The sequence below is a fragment of the Saimiri boliviensis genome, chromosome 1 (assembly GCF_048565385.1).
Source record: "Saimiri boliviensis isolate mSaiBol1 chromosome 1, mSaiBol1.pri, whole genome shotgun sequence".
NCBI classification, from domain to species: domain Eukaryota; kingdom Metazoa; phylum Chordata; class Mammalia; order Primates; family Cebidae; genus Saimiri; species Saimiri boliviensis.
In genome coordinates, this window is record NC_133449.1 from 263,367,830 (window position 1) to 263,385,121 (window position 17,292).

Genomic DNA, 17,292 nt, shown 5'->3' on the forward strand with positions numbered 1-17,292 from the left:
GAAGAAAATCTTGCCATAGTGACCTAAGTTTCCTATCCTTAGCAGCAAATCTTATCTAAAGCAATGCTCCTCCAACTTTGAGGTGCATACACGTCAATGGGGATCTTGTTGAAAATGCAGAAGTGAAGCCTGGCATTCTTTTTTTGTTTGTTTATTTTTTCCACCTTGCATTTGTAAAAATGACATGACATTCTAGTTAATCAAGCTCGCAGGTAATTGATGCTGCTGGTCCTTGGATCAGCATGGATCCTCACATATCCTGAGTAACAAGATTGTAATGATCTCCTCAACAACCATGAATGGATATAGATGGACAGGAATAGTTATGGAACCAGTAAGATAAACTCAAAGAGACTCCTATCTTCCTAGGAACCAGCGAACCTTAAGAATAAGTAGCCATTCAGAATAACTGCATAATCTACTATCATTTTCTATTGGAACATCAATAATTCTAAGTACTATTACAAATACTAGAGGTCTCCTGTCCTCTTACAATGTGTCATCTTCTAAGAATGAGGTGAAATGTTTCATAAACTTCTGATAGATTATAATCAAGAGTTTCATGTAAATATCTTTTTCCTTTCTGCTGCAGTACCAGTGCACTTTACAGTTTCTCAGTTCATGGTTAACTACCTAAATTCTTAGATGGGTTTGGGGTACATCTCAGACAGGATGGAAACCACATGATTATATGGCAGCACCTACCTGTTGCTTTTTATGTAAAGATTTCCTTTGGGCTGGTTTTGTCTTTGTTTGGCTTCCCCATAAAGGGAGTGATTCTGGAAAAATGCCAGTGGCAAGTGGAGAAATGAGATAGGGAAGCGAAGGCAGCCAATAAAATCTTATTGCCAAAAAAGTTACCACTTGGATTATTGGAGCCTGATCCTGCTCTAGACCCCCAAGTGTCAGTGTTATCCCATCCAGGGGGAAACAAAATGGGGTATTTTTACACCAACTCCTGTCCTTCAGGAGCTGAAGCCTATTCCTGGGCAGGTATGGAGGAACACAGGATACTCAGTAAGCTGACAGAGTTCCAGAAGCCAGAGAAAAGCCATCAGTGAAAAAATGTTTAAACTAAGTACTGTCAGTTGCAAGTACCCACGTGGTAAGGGTGCGAGTGTAAAAGAGAGGCACTAGGACCATCTGTTACTGGCTTTCAGGTGAAGTATTATTCCAAGATTTAATCACCTTATCTGCTTAATTTCATTTGTGTTTTTCCTAACCTCCTGCCTTTCTTAATTTTTACAAACCTGCTTGCTCCTTCCACGGACTGGGTCCTTGACATTCTTAATTTTTAAAAATAGTTAATTCATTCTTCGCACACCTCTGTAAGATTATTGTAGGGTTTTAACCCTCCCTCTCCCAGATGATTGCAATAGCCTTTCTAATGACATTTCTATCTTTGCCCTTATACTCAGAATCCACTTCTCCACACTGTTACCCAAATATTATTTTTTTTAAATATAGAATTTAAGCTAGCACATAAAACTCTTTATGATCTAGCCTCACCCTCACCCACTGCTATTTTCCATCTACAACTGACACTTCAGAAATACAAACTATTTACTTATTCCCTGAATAAATTAGGTGTTTTGGCTGGGCATCGTAGCTCACACCTGTAATCCTAGCACTTTGAGAGGCTGAGGTGAGCAAATCACTTTAGTCAGGAGTTTGAGATCAGCCTGGCCAACATGGCGAAACCCCATCTCTACTAAAAGTACAAAAGTTAGCCGAGCACAGTGGCACACGCCTGTAATCCCAGCTACTCAGGAGGCTAAGGCAGGAGAATCACTTGAACCCAGAAGGCAGAGGTTGCAGTGAGCCGAGGTTGCGCCACTGCACTCCAGCCTGGTGGTAGAGTGAAATTCCGTCTCAAAAAAAAAAAAATCTGTATTTCATCCTACTATGCTATTTTATTCAACTTGGAATGCCCGTGATTCTCTATTAAAAACAACTTAGTTGTCATCTAAAATTAGAAGCACCTCCTGTCCCTACTCCCAGCCACATCATCACAATTAATCTCTCCCCAACTCTACCATATTTCTTTTGCTGCTGTCATTGTCATTATTGTTTTACCAATCTATTACTCTTATTAGACTCCAAGCTTCAGAGTCACTTCAACGAAATATTCTCAACATTGTATTGTCAACACATTACACAGTGCCTTGCACCTTGCGCAGGGCTTGCTGGGTTGAATGAAACAATTTGGAAATTGGCTTTGCGTTTGTAAACCAGCACCATGGTGAAACTAACATTATCCTTAGCCTCCATTCTTCTTTAATCCATCAAAAAAGAAAAGCACAGCTTACTTCAACCTGAAGTTCATAATGATAGCAATTAAAGGCTAAAGCATGAACAACAATCCCTTGCCATTACAGAGTGGGGACATAAGCCACTTTTACAGGCATTATCACATTCAATCAAGTCTCACCCACTGACTTGTGTGGGTGTTGACATCTTAACTATAAATTTCTGGCACGTTTCCAAATGTTTAGAATTTCTCACTAATATGTATGCATATTCCACAACTCTATGTCTCATAAGCTGTGAGTTTTCCCACCTCCTGTCACTGAAAAAAATTTCTACAAAAAATGTAGAATGAGACACTTTTTGTCTGAGTTATTTGTGGCCAAAACACTTTCCATTTTCTTTAGGCATCAAAGATGAAGGGATTTTAAAGGTGCTTTTGATCTTCCCAAATCTAATTGATCATTTTTTTAACTTGCATATTTTTTTTTCAATTTTAAAACAACACATGCTCACTGAAGGAAAATTTTTAAAATTTAGAAAGTTAAAATGTCATCCAAATAGGAAACTGCAGAAATAACAACAGAGACAGAGAAGAAAGAGGGTAAGAGTGACCACTTTTATAAAACTAGGATAATAATGTATATTCAGTATTATACACACTTTGTTTTTTCTTTTTATTATATTATGAGTATTTTGCATTGAAATTGGACATTGTTCCACTTGCCTAGGTAAATCTGTACCATATGATTTTATTGTTTTTAAACTGCATGAGACCAAATTGAGTACATTTAACTTTATTTCTGGATTTACTCACAACAAATAAAATAACGATGAAATATTACGTTGTCATTTTTATTAAGTAAAAATTTGAGAATATTAGAATGAAGGTAATTTCCACTTTTCCAAAGATTGTTTTCTATTTCCTTAGTTAATCTGTATTCACAATACCCTTCTAAAAGGTAGTCATTAGTCCTGAGACACATCTGCACTGTAGCAAGCAAATGTTTGGGGAAGAAATTAACTGGCACATGTGCGGGGTAGGTGTTAGCTCTACCCCACCACATATTTCACATTTGTTTCAAGCCATTATGTTCTGCTGTATGAATCTGAGGTTTCCAATAATAATTTCATACAATATGTGAGAATCCCTGGTGTGCCAGCACTCACAATACCACAGGGCTAAACATAGCCACCATGCTGCATGGTACAGACCATGATGAGATTTTTGTTGTTGTTGTTGATTTCATGTGTTTATATTTTTCACTAATATTCCCTGTAATAAATGTACACACATAACATGAACAAAGAGATTATCCTACTGCAAAAAAGATATGTATTTCTTTTCACCATGGCATTTGTATGCCCGTGTAACAATACTGCACAATCTGCACATGTACCCCAGGACTTAAAGTATAATAAAAAAAAGAAAAAAGAATGTACAGAAAAATAAAATAAAAGTACCGATCAAAGTGAATATATGTGTGTGTGTGTGTGTATATATATATATATATATATATATATATATATATATATGACTGATAATGGAGAGATTATTTAAAAATTTATAGGCCGGGCGCGGTGGCTCAAGCCTGTAATCCCAGCACTTTGGGAGGCCGAGGCGGGTGGATCACAAGGTCGAGAGATCGAGACCAACCTGGTCAACATGGTGAAACCCCGTCTCTACTAAAAATACAAAAAATTAGCTGGGCATGGTGGCGCGTGCCTATAATCCCAGCTACTCAGGAGGCTGAGGCAGGAGAATTGCCTGAACCCGGGAGGCGGAGGTTGCGGTGAGCCGAGATCGCACCATTGCACTCCAGCCTGGGTAACAAGAGCGAAACTCCGTCTCAAAAAAAAAAAAAAAAAAAAAAAAAAAAAAATTTATGGTAAGTCACTTATTTTGACACTGTCATAAATCATGCTTTTAATAGAATGAAGTTTTAGCTGAGATTTTTAAAGGTACCAGACAGCAAAGCCTGTACTGTATTAAACGTCATTTACCGTGTAAAATGCTACATAATAGCGATTTTATAGCTAACAAGCCCCATGTTATCACATTATTTCTGCAGCATGGTACCATCTCACATTCTGTCTCCCTAATACATTTTTCATAAATAGTCTCAATTATTGATGTTTATGTATTTCACACACACACACACACACACACACACACACACAACAATAGCAACAAAGTGTTCAGCACAGGAGAAGGCTGTTCCTTAGAACTTGTGAACACACAGATACAGGAGGGAATGAAAATACAGGTTCAGAATCTAAGAAATATGTTTTTTAGAAGTAATTTGTAAAGCTGAGGTATTAAGTTGTATACCATGAATGATGAACTTTGGTCATGTAAAGGATTGTTTTAGCTCTCTTGACATTTAGTGTTTTATCCAAGCCTGCAAAATTGTAGCATAAATGAGTTTTTAAAAATAGATTACTTCAAAGTATAAGCAAATAAAAATCTTTAATTTCTAAAATGGTGATTACATTCTCTGTTTTGAACTTTATGCTTGGCGCCAGTATGGCTTCAGTCTCTAACAACTGTTTATAATTCTTATGTATTTCTCTAATTTATCTTCCAATTTCATCTCAGAGACTTTATGAAGCCCTAACAAATCATATACATCGTTTTTAAATTATTAACATCAACATGAGTATGTAATGGGAACATTTACTCTCATGTTATTTTCCAATTTGTTTTAGCAAAAAATCCAAAAAGAAAGCAGAACCCCCAATTTTGACTGATAAAAAAGTATGTGGCTGTTACTATTTGTAGAAAACTGTTCAAATTTTAGTGTAGCTGTAAGTATAGATACAGATAGTAGTTATTTCAGGTATGAGGACCCTGATATAAATATCCACAAATTGTTCTAAAAGCTTGTTATTTGCACACACAGATTTTTGTCTTCTGAGAGACACATGTAGAATTGAATTTGTTGGATATGAGCTTATCCCTTTTTTAAAAGTTATATTAAATTATACCTTGTTTAAAAAGAAAGTCTGTTAATATGAAATGAACTGTGATATCAAAGCCTACCCACAGACTATAGATATTAATTGTAGATGGTCTTACATTAATACTTTTTGCTACCTTTGCATTAATTGAAATAAAAAGGAAGGTACAACATGTTCTATTTTTTTATACTCCAAGTAATATATTATGTTATTGTGCTTTTATTATATTGACACTTTTTTCATTACTTTCCTACTACAAAAATTCAAAGGTAACTTTGATTCTTTCTATTTCAAAAATGATACATATAAATCGTTTTTATTAAAAAGTGGTGAACTTCTTGATAAAATATTTTGTGGAGTTTTTTTAACCCTATAATACTTCAAGAGAAAGTTCATTTTCTTAAATGTTAACATATAAATTCAGTTTTATGGGCCGGGTGCAGTGGCTCAAGCCTGTAATCCCAGCACTTTGGGAGGCCGAGGCGGGTGGATCACAAGGTCAAGAGATCGAGACCATCCTGGTCAACATGGTGAAACCTTGTCTCTACTAAAAATACAAAAAAGTAGCTGGGCATGGTGGCACAGTCCTGTAATCCGAGCTACTCAGGAGGCTGAGGCAGGAGAATTGCCTGAACCCAGGAGGCAGAGGTTGCGGTGAGCCGAGACCGCACCATTGCATTCCCATCTGGGTAACAAGTGAAACTCCGTCTCAAAAAAAAAAAAAAAAATTCAGTTTTATGATTCTAACTTTAAAAAAATTTTTCATGTTTAATCAATAGCAATACGACATCAATACATTTAAGTAAGTTTATCACTTGTATTATTAATTTTGGTTATGAGCTTTCTCTTTATAATTTTTTAACGTATTTACTTTGATTTAGAACCGAAGTTAGATCTAAAGTGGACCACAACCAATAGATTGACTCACTGAGAGAAATTATTTAGGGATTGTATTGAAGAAGCAACAAATGGTACTAATTTCAAGCATACAACAGATTTTAGGCACTAACACAAAACTAATTTTTCCAAATATTAGTAATATTAATTAGATATCAGCAGACATTTTCCTAAGAAAAATAGTTTATATTTTTCCTGAGAAACATTTGCACAATCAGGGGCAAATATAGGTGCCCCTTATACAACAACAACAACAGAACTTAGTTTTATTGCATCAAATATGGTTTATTTTCTACTTGACCAGTCATCATAGAATCTATAGTATGTGCCCTTCTAATAAAGCTTTTTGCTCCATGAGCGATGAAATGCAAATGTCGATACTGTTCAATATCAAAGCAATATAGGAATTTCTTCCTCTGCTGAAAGAGAGCCGTTTTGAGACTATTTACAACGCATAGTCCCCCTAATAGTCAATAGCTGGCTGGCATCTGAAAGGGGAGTTGAATAGAGTTCTATCTCTGCTCAATATAAGAAAAATTTTTTAAGTAAGTCTTAGATCTGGTAGTATTTAAAATATTTACCAGTAAGCTACTTTTATAATCTCTGCTTACTAAATTCTTCCTAAAACTGGATCATGAGGGGGGTAACATATTGAAGAAATAGATTAAAAATTGAAAGAACTCTGTGCTACAGCCTACAGTAGCTTAATGAAAAGTTTTTTTATTTAAAGTGAAGGGAGAAAATATGAAATGGGAGAAAAAAAGAGACATATTGGAGAAAGAGAAAAGTTAGAGAGAAAGGGGAAAAAAAGGAAGCACACAAAAGTAGACACAAGGAAGAAAAATGGGTCATTTCCAGAGATAGATACAATTATTTAGTGTGCTATATTATGATTACTCTCATGTTTTGATTTCCTGAAAGAAATAGTAAACATTTTTCAAACCTGTATTATTAATAAAATGTATTTTCTTTATTCTTCATAGATGGCTATGTCCTTCGGAGTTATCTAGTGGACAAGTAAGCCCATTTTCTTTTACTACTACGCATGTGAAAAGAATTTTGTGCCTTTCTTTGAAAAAGATTTCTAATCTTATTTGAATAACATAACCTAAACTATCATAAATAAATTTAAAAACAATATGCTATACTAATGTTAACATGTTAGTATCTGTAATAAAGTTAAGGTTTTCATAAAGTCCTACTCTTTTAAATAGGCAAGAAGCCCTTCTCATTTAAAATTACACAGCTCATAGTTAATAGTTTTCTATATTCATTAGGCTCTCAGCAAACACTGAAGACAGACAGGTCAAAGCCAGTAACCTTTTCATTAATACTTTGTATTTTACTTGCTAATGCAATTGGTTGAATGCAATTAATTTGGGACCAATTATTGAGTTCACTGTAGGTACTAATATCACCTGTTAACAGTTCATAGTTTAGCCCTTAATTAAAGGCTTTACTTCACTCACACTAGTCATAGTAGAGTACTATGTTGCCTTTTTTGGAAGCATGCCAGAAAAAAAGATAATAGTCAATGATTCTTCTATTCTTATGAATAAGACATTGTCACAGTCTGTCACAGTCTGGTACTAGTGTGTCTCTGGAGTCCCCCAAAACATGATGAGATTCTGTTCCAAGTAACCCATTGCAAGAAATGAACTCCATTGTCAGGTTAGGTAACATGCCAATGCAAAGATTTACAGAATTCAGCTCAATGAAAAGATCCAGGAGGAGTCACAAATTGTATATCCATCACAGCCTGACACCAATCAGAAAAAGACAAATCAGTGTGAAGAGATTTGTTGGCAAACTAGTGGAGGCCAAAGAAAAATAATCAATACCTTTGTTCTCAGCACATTAATCAAGTGGGAGGCATGAAACTTTCAATAGGTTTTGTTCTATGAAAGATACAAAGTTTAAGGACAGAATGTGTAGCAAATAATAGGACAACATCTTCACCAGTGATTATTACAGGCTGATTGAGAGAATTTAGGAAGGACACTGTAGTAATTGTTGGTTCACCACCTATTGAAGCGAATACTTAATAAATGTTTATCCTGTAAATGACAGAAAAATCTGTCCTTGTTGCATTTGGATGAGATTTCCATTAGCCAAACCCTCCCTCCTTCCATCTCAGCGAAAAGATCCAAACAGAAGACATAGGGAGCTCACAACATCTGCCATACTTGGCAGCAGTTTGAAGGGCCTGCTGCTGCTTCCATGATAAAGCACAGAGATTGTACAGCGAAGAGTTGGTCTGGTCTAAGAGACAAAGCCACCCTACATTTCTGAACTTTAGAAGTATATCTTACATTTCAAGGGAATGTTCATGTTTATAATACTCTCGATTTTTATTTCTTATAAAATCTCCTGTTTGATTATAAGGTACTTAAAAGCAAAGCTTGTCTCTTACTCCTATTTATGTCTCCTGGTACATAGAAGGGACTCAGTATGTGTGTTGGATGGAAAATATCACAAAGATTAAGAGCCAGGCAAAACCTAAAATGTGTAAAAGTAGCAAAACTGCTATTATGGATACTGTCTACAATAATAAGTAATAGTTTTAAAATTACGTAAGAGTCACCATAATAATCATATCTTGGCTACACATTCTGTAACTAGTATTTATATATTTTATCATATGTATGAGTTATAATTAGAAATGTGAAAATGATGAGCCATTTCCTATGCCAATTATTGTTGTATTTCATTCACCATTTGCAATTCAAGTGAAAGTATGAATCTGATATTAACAGATACTGCGGCTTTGAATTAAAGCCCACAATGGGAGTATTACATCATGATGTTCAGTACATTGTTAACAAACATGTCTTGCAAAGATGAGTAAGGCATAGTCTGTGCTCTTGAAGCACCTTTAATTATTCTGCATGTAAAATAAAACAGAGGATTAGATTAAGTCAATGAAAGAAGAGATAATACCAAATTTGTTTATACTTATAAATGCATACTATGCTTAACAAGCCTTAAATTGTGTTATATAAAATCATACTGTATATAAAATCATCTTTTCTTCTATGTATTGCTCTAATGCTAAGAAGATAGTTTCATTAAGATAAAAATTATTTTTTACATTTACAGTGATGGAGAGATCTATGATGATATTGCTGATGGTAAGTCTTATATAATACCACCACAGAGAACAGTAACAGTGAATTTTCTGTTTTTGCAAATACTAAAAATAACTTGTTGGATTAGAGACTTCCAATGTGATCAGAATTTGAATCACTTGAAAATAGAAAAGGTAAGCGCCCTGGCGTAATGGGGGGAAAATATCACATTTCCCACAAGATGGGAAATTAAGGGAAAACCTCATTTATTTTCTTTGAGAACAGAAGTATAAAAATAATTGGTAAATTTTTCATTCTACTATGAATCATAATAATTTCTTATCCAAATAAATATTTTTCGCAAATAAAGAGGTACCTATTTCATAACCAGTAATGCTAATATTCTCTAAGCATCATAGAGTTTCAAACTGTAATCTAAAAAATTAATCTAGTTGAAATGGTGCATAGCATTGACCATGATGCCCTTTAGTCTTTTAAACTTATAATTCTTGCTTGCTCTTTAATATCTTCAACCTCATTCAGAGTGACTACCAAAAAGTATGTCTGATTAAGTGCCACATAAAATAATCTTGAGTCTTGTTTTAATAGAGAATAAATCCATTCAGATGTTTTGTTGGAATTATATACTAAATTTTAAAAAGTTAAATATATGGCCTTCCATTTAACTCATTTTTTATAAAGTGAGCCAGTTTTGTTTTTTTTTTTCAATCCTTAGCCAGGGGAGGATGAACCACTCATATTTTCAAATTTGGAATACTTAGTATGTTTTTTATAACAATATTTAAATTTGTACTTTTTTCTTTCAGGTTGTATATATGACAATGACTAGCACTCAACTTTGGTCATTCTGCTGTGTTCATTAGGTGCCACTATGAAGTCTGAATTTTAATTGGCATGTTATTGGGTATCAAGGAAATTAATGCACAAAACCACTTATTATCATTTGTTATGAAATCCCAATTATCTTTACAAAGTTTTAAAATTTTGAGCATAGAAAATGATCTTTCTGCTTAATTGCTATCTCAGAAGACTAGATTAGTGAGATGTAAGAATTATTAAATATCCCATTTCTCCTTTGGCTACAATTATGAAGAATTTGAAGATACTTCTTTTAGACCACCAATAAGTAATCCTCCTTCAAGAAATAAAAAGAAAAGAAAAAGGAAAATCATTCAAGAAGAAATGATCTGTCTAAAAATCCTAAGGAAGAATAATAATATACAGAAGGAAATTTTAAAACATTCCACAAAAGAAAAATTATTGTTTCTACTTCTAATTATGATTATGTCTTATATTCTCTATTCAAATGACCTGCCTTTTTAAAAAGCAGCGCTGTTTTTTCTCTTGCTTGTGTGTTAAATGTTTTAAAAAAATTATAGCAGTAGTAGAATTTTTGTATAAAATTTGCCCCTATTTGGTAATTGTATATATATGTTAATTATTTGATATGAATGTTAGGCATTTAGTGTGCACATTGAAATCTAAACTTTAGAAGAGTCTGAAACAAGTTCTCTTTTTGGAGATTCACATGCTAATGGTTTAATTCTATGCTCTGTTTAAAGTACTATTATAACTAGAGTAGATCTGAATGAGGGCAATCCTAAAATTATGAGGAGTGGAAGAATGGACCTTGAAACTAACTAGGCTTTTATGGCACAGCACCTTTTTATAATGAAGACACTTTTTAACGTTTTTGTTTCAATTACTGCTACATTTTTTTTCTTTATTTTCTTTCTTTCTTTTTTTTTTTTTTTTTTTTGGTGGGGGGTGGGGGGATGGAGTCTCACTCTGTTGCCCAGGCTGGAGGGCAGTGATGCAATCTCAGCTCACTGCAACCTCTGGCTTCCAGGTTCAAGTGATTCTCCTGCCTCAGCCTCCTGAGTGGCTAGGACTATAGGCACCTATGACCATGCCCAGCTAATTTTTTTCTATTTTTAGTAGAGACAGGTTTTCACCCCTTAGCCAGGATGGTCTCGATCTCCTGGCCTCATGATCCACCCACGTCAGCCTCCGAATTTTTCTTTCTTTAAAAAAAAAATTTTACTGGAAAGTTGGCCAGCAGAGGAAGTAGAAATTATTAAAACTCTGGTATTTGGATTGGGCCATTCCCTATCAGGAGTTACTCATTTCCAAAGCAATCCAAAAATAAAATGTGAAGCATTTGGGTTTCAAATGCTAAGAACACTAAATAGCATGATTTAAAGAATGGAAAACCCTAACACCCAAGAAAATAATACATTAAGTAACTTTTTAACAACTTCTAAAGTACAAAATGAGCAAATCCTAATGCTGGCTCTTCCACTAATGAACCAGGATGTGATATTGAATAAGTTATTTATCATCTCAGTCTTCTCATCTGTAAATTACAAGATTAGACTAAGTAAGTTTTTCCAACTCTTCACTACCAATTATCTTAGGCTTTTATAATGTTCCCTCTAATTTAGTCCCATGTTTCAGAAGCTTTTGCCTGTTTTTTAAACTCATTGATTAAATAATGATTAATGCATTCTCCACATTTTAATATTGCAAAGGCCCATTGGACTTTCTGAAGCAGCCCCACAGAACTGAAATAATTTCAAATAACTGTAAAGGAACTGAAAATCTTTACAGAAATGAAGTGGGATTTCTATTAGGTACTTTGAAATTTGATAATAAACCATCAACTTCCACTGGTAAATATATATATATTGGGTGTCTGAGGCCCCCCAGATTAGAAGCCACTAATCTCCAAAGATTCTCTCCAATTATGAAATACTTTGATGTCTACTTTTAGATAGTGTTAGTCAGTGTATGACCATATAATGAACTTCTTTTCATACTAGATGAAATTACCTGGTTCAAAAGTGGTTCTGTTTATTAAAGTTGGTAGTAAATGTATATATAATACACAGACAGGATAGTTTTTCTGCTGAAGTTTTTGGCCAGCTCTAGTTTGAGGACACCCTAATAACCTTGCAAAACCTTCAGAGTGCTCTGAAACACTTCCAACCATCCTTCCTCCTACCTTCGATGGGGCAGACTCACATTGCAGTCTGCCAGTAATTTTTTTTCTGATTGAGGATTACAGAAATTCAATACTCTGCCAGTTTTTAAAAGTTGAAGTTAGATCAAGATAATATTTCAGAGTTTTGGTTTATACATCAAGAAAACAGACACACGTACCTAGGAAAGATTTATATAATAGATAATCATCTTAATGTGAAAGATATATTTGAAGTATTAATTTTAATATATTAAATATGATTTCTGTTATAGTCTTATGTATGGAATTTTGTCTTTTGAGATGATCTGCAAATAAATAATACCTTCAATGGATAACCTTGCCTCCTACTTCATTAAAAAAATCAAGGCTAGCCAGGCACAGTGGCTCACGTCTGTAATCCCAGCACTTTGGGAGTCTGAGGCGGTCAGATTTCATGAGCCCAGGAGTTCCAGACTAGCCGGGACAAGATGGCAAAACCCTGCCTCTACAATAAATACAATAAATTATCTGGGTGTGGTGACACATGCCTGTAGTTCCAGCTACTTCAGAGGCTGAAGTGGGAGGATCACTGAAGCCCAGGAGGTTGAGGCTGCAATAAGCCATGATTGTGCCACTGTCTCAAAAAAAAAAAAAAAAAAAAAAAAAAAAAAAAAAAAAAAACTGACCCTGTCTCAAAAAAGAAGAAATATATATACATATATATATATATATGTATATATATATATATATATATATATATATTTTTTAATATTGAGGCCATTAGTCTTTTTCTCCCTTAACTTGATCCCACATCACAAAAGAGTCTTTCTCGGCATCCAGCCTTGCCTCTTTAGCTTCAGCGTCAGATGATGGGATATCTCCTCTTCAAGACCAAACCTCTTACCAGGGCTCCTAACACTTTGCCTCCTATATTGTGTCAGAAATTAAGATAACTTGGCCGGGCGCGGTGGCTCAAGCCTGTAATCCCAGCACTTTGGGAGGCCAAGGCGGGTGGATCACGAGGTCAAGAGATCGAGACCATCCTGGTCAACATGATGAAACCCCGTCTCTACTAAAAAAAAAACACAAAAAATTAGCTGGGCATGGTGGTGCGTGCTTGTAATCCCAGCTACTCAGGAGGCTGAGGCAGGAGAATTGCCTGAACCCAGGAGGCGGAGGTTGCGGTGAGCCGAGATCGCGCCATTGCACTCCAGCCTGGGTAACAAGAGCGAAACTCGGTCTCAAAAAAAAAAAAAAAAAAAAAAAAGATAACTTAATGCAATTCCTTTCAGTTCCCTACAACCTTCGACCTTAACCCATATCCAGACACTGTCCCAGAGAATAAGATGTCATGCCTCAAATTCAAACCCATAAGCTTTGGATCCTATTTCTTCCTGCCTTTTCTGGAGTGTTTGTCCTTTACAATTTAATCTTTCTGATTCTCTTTCTCCCTTTCTCCCTCCCTCTCTTTATCCCTCTTCTTTATGTTCTCCCACTATACAGATTCCTTTCTCTAGGCTTACAAACATTGAAATCTTTCCCATCTAAAAAGCAGCATGGAACTTTGCCTTAGGCCGAAATACCTGTCCAGCTACAGCCCAGCTGGATTTTTTCCCCCTCATTTCATTGTCTTAAAATGACAGGGTCCATGTGGCAGCCAAGAGAATGTGCCTCAAAGACCTCCAACTATGGGGCATTTAATTGCCCAAAAGGCCCCAGCTGCTGTATTCTGAAATCCGTCACAATGTTTGTGCCAAGACCAGGCTTCCCACAGGCTGCTCTAACCAATGACTCAGTGTTGCAGGGATACTAAGGCAGGCCTGCTGCTGAAAGATACAGAACTCCTCACATGGCCAACTTCAGTTTGAGAACTCCCTCACAAGCTTGCTAAACCTGCAGAATGCTCTGAGCCACTTCTAACCATCCCGCTTCCCGCTTTTATTGGTGAAGATTTGCACAGCAGTGTGAGAGCTCATCTGGCCTTTTCCGGCTCCCTTCCCATTTCCTCTCACACATGTATTCTTCCCCACCCACATATGTATTCCTCCCCTCCCATTTTCACGCTGTCTTGGTGTCTGCTTTCCAGAGAATCCAAGCTGAACACAGGACATCTGAAGCGTTCGTAAAAAGATACATTTTTCTCTGCAGATCAACAAATAAAAGTCTCTAGGGAAAAAAAAAACTTTGTAATTCATTTTTCCTTAACTCTAAATATGAGTTTGACGCTCAGTCACATTTGAGAATCTCCCATCCCTATTCATCCTTTGCCATATGCTCAGAGTATATTCAGTCTTCAACTTACTACACCTTGATCTCTGGTATGATTACTCTGAAGTCATCTCTACGTGATACCCCACAGGTGCCTGTAACTCATGGAACTCAAAAACGAACCTCTTTCCCCTTTTAAACTAATTATCTTTCCTGGAGATTCTACCTCAGTGACATCTGAATCATCCAGTCATCCAAGCTCAAAACATGGAGGCTGCTCTCTTTCTCCGCTTTTATTCTCCATATCCAATGAAATTTCATTAAACAGAGCCCCTAGAAAACAAATGATTTTGTCTGATTTGTTTTTATATTTCTTACTTTATGTCATATTTGAAGCCCTTCATTATATATTTATTAATGAAAAAATAAATAAATGATGTGTCTGCAAGAACTGTGTGAATTCTGTGGGCTGCCACTGTAATTTTTTCTTAATTACTATTTCAGATGCCATAAGAGATTAAGTAAATTGATGACCAAGAAATGTCTGTTTGATTTACCAACATGTATGTCATTGGCCACCTTAGAAAAATTCACTGAAGCAATCAAGACCAAGCTGAGTGCATTGATGTCGCTATCAGGCTTTCTGGAAACAGATGGGATAGAGTTTGAGGAAAGAGATGTCTATTAAGGATCAGTATCTGTGAAAGGAAGGGGAGGAAGCAAAATTGGGCAGAGAAAAAGGTTGAACATGATGCAAACCCGACAAAGCTTCAGCCGACCAGACTGGGGCCTCTGGAGTAAATGCGGCCCAATACTTATCTTCCTTCAGGCCAAAATAGCCAGGCTTTGTGACTTTGCCTTGCTCATCATTATCGGTGGGTCATCCTGGAAAGGTCATGACCTGTACAAGATGACATTGCACAGTCATGAACAGTTTCCATTCTATTCTCTCCAGGAAAACACTAGGCTGTATGTACATTCTCCTAAAGTAGGCTGGAGCATAGGCACAATCTTCACCTTTATTTGCAAATTTGAAAAATGAATAGATGCTCAACAAGTGCTTCTCATCTTTGGGAGTTCATCTGCAACCAGTAATTCCTCTATAACTCTCTCCACAGCCTACTGCGTTAGAAAAGTTTCCCAAATGTTGGAAAAGTATTTTTAAAAACCAACTTATTAATGGTCTTCCTCCTCAGTTTAGGTAATGATTCAGTTATTATTCATGATTGGCAGCAAACAACAGAAATTTACAATTGCCCTTGAGTAACTTTCTCATGAGTCAAAGTCCCTGGAGAGCGAACTCCATTGACAGTGCTTGAGTCATGTGCCTGACCATGTGGTGGGGGGGAGGGAGGGTTGTAACCCTTCAGCTCCCATAGCAGCAAAAAGTCACCTAGAATTAGCCTCCCAAACAAGACTACACTCAGTGGCAGAAAGATAATTTTTCAATAAAAAATTCAGGGAAAGCAAACTCGACCTCATGAGTGAAACAGGGTATATAAAAATTTTTTTTTGAGACAGGGTCTCACTCTGTTGCCCAGGCCAGAGTGCAGTGGTGCCATCTTAGCTCACTGCACCCTTGATCTCCCAGGCTCAAGCAATCCTCCCACCTCAGCCTCCCCAGTAGTTGGGACTATAGGCACATGCCACCAGGCCTGGCTAATTTTTTATTTTTGTAGAGATGGGGAGTCTCACTATGTTGCCCAGACTGGTCTCAAATTTCTGGACTCAAGTGATCCACCCACCTTGGCTTCCCAAAGTGCTGAGATTACAGACATGAGCCAACACATGTGACCAAAAATGTTTTAAGAGAAGATCAAGGTATATTCTGCTTACATATTAAACACATATTAATGTTTCTCTTATGTATTAGTTTTCCTCAGTTTTCTTGAAGAATTTGGTCCTTTATCATTCCTTGCCTACTTTTGATACAGACGTTGGTAAAAGATTGGTTTTGTCCTATGAGGAACACCATATTGGCATGATGATAAATGATAACTGATAATCAGCTTTGGTGTGGAGACAGTACAGAAGGTGGGGGACCATGGCAAACTGCAGAATATAAGGCCTGTCCATGGGAATGAGTTGCTAATTATGCTGGGTATCTTCTGTTTGGCCTCCAGATTCCCCCTCTCCACCTGTCTCCATCCTGTTCTGTGCTTCTTGAGACCAACCTTTATGGATTGCCTCAAGAGGCTCCCTTGACTTCTAGCTGCCAGTTTCATTGGGCCTGTTGGGGAGCACTAGCACTCAATGAGAGGGACAGAGAGTGAGGTTTGGAGATTTATTTCTGCAGCATCCTCCCAGAGAGGTCCTTACAAGCTGGCAGTGTTCTTCACTCAAAGGCCACAGCTCTGTTGGACAAGCTTTTCCGCATTGTGCTGGCTCTCTGGGTTCCAGTGCTTCTCCCTGGACTTGCTCCTTCAGAATTGCAACCACTTCCCATGTTTACCAGCCCTAGGGTTCTGTCTTTTATTTTGTGGCTTCCTGACATACTGTTCACATATTTGTAAACAATCCCTGAATGAAGCCTTCCTCAAATTTCCCAATTTGAGTTTGCTGTTTGTTTCCCACGTAGGCCCTGCTGATGTATGTATGACTCAGCTCCAATGAATTGTGAGCCCAGTGTTGATTCTCCTATTTTTCAAGAGAAGCTGAATATCAAGGTTTATATATAAAATTTCCACTTGTTTTTATTGTAAGTTGAATTTTTTAAATGCACTATTCAGAGCAAAAAAAAAAAAAAAAATCTCTGTAGGTCAGAGTTGTCCCATGCAGTTAGTCTACAACCTGTGCTATTTATGATAAGAAATAAATCAGATGAAGGACAGGCCACTCTAGCTATCCAACCCTGCCAATATTGTGGAAACTTTATGTATAGGTGAGTGATGAACAAGATGTATTTAGTGTCTATAACAGCCATATTCC

The 17,292-nt window shown here is 36.4% G+C and overlaps 1 protein-coding gene across 5 annotated transcripts in view; it reads left to right on the forward strand.

Moving 5' to 3' along the window:
• FYB1 (FYN binding protein 1) overlaps positions 1 to 11,402 on the forward strand; it is a 172,692-nt gene extending 161,290 nt beyond the window's left edge. For 4 of the 5 annotated variants that reach the window (XM_074386421.1, XM_074386410.1, XM_074386430.1 and 1 more), the window contains 2 exons: positions 7,089 to 7,122; positions 9,205 to 11,402. In XM_074386421.1, coding sequence (XP_074242522.1) covers positions 7,089 to 7,122; positions 9,205 to 9,385 — 215 coding nt within the window. In that variant the 3' untranslated portion in view covers positions 9,386 to 11,402. The remainder of the gene's footprint in view (positions 1 to 7,088; positions 7,123 to 9,204) is intronic. The other variant, XM_003925910.3, reaches the window with a different exon arrangement.
• The last annotated feature ends 5,890 nt before the right edge of the window (positions 11,403 to 17,292 follow it).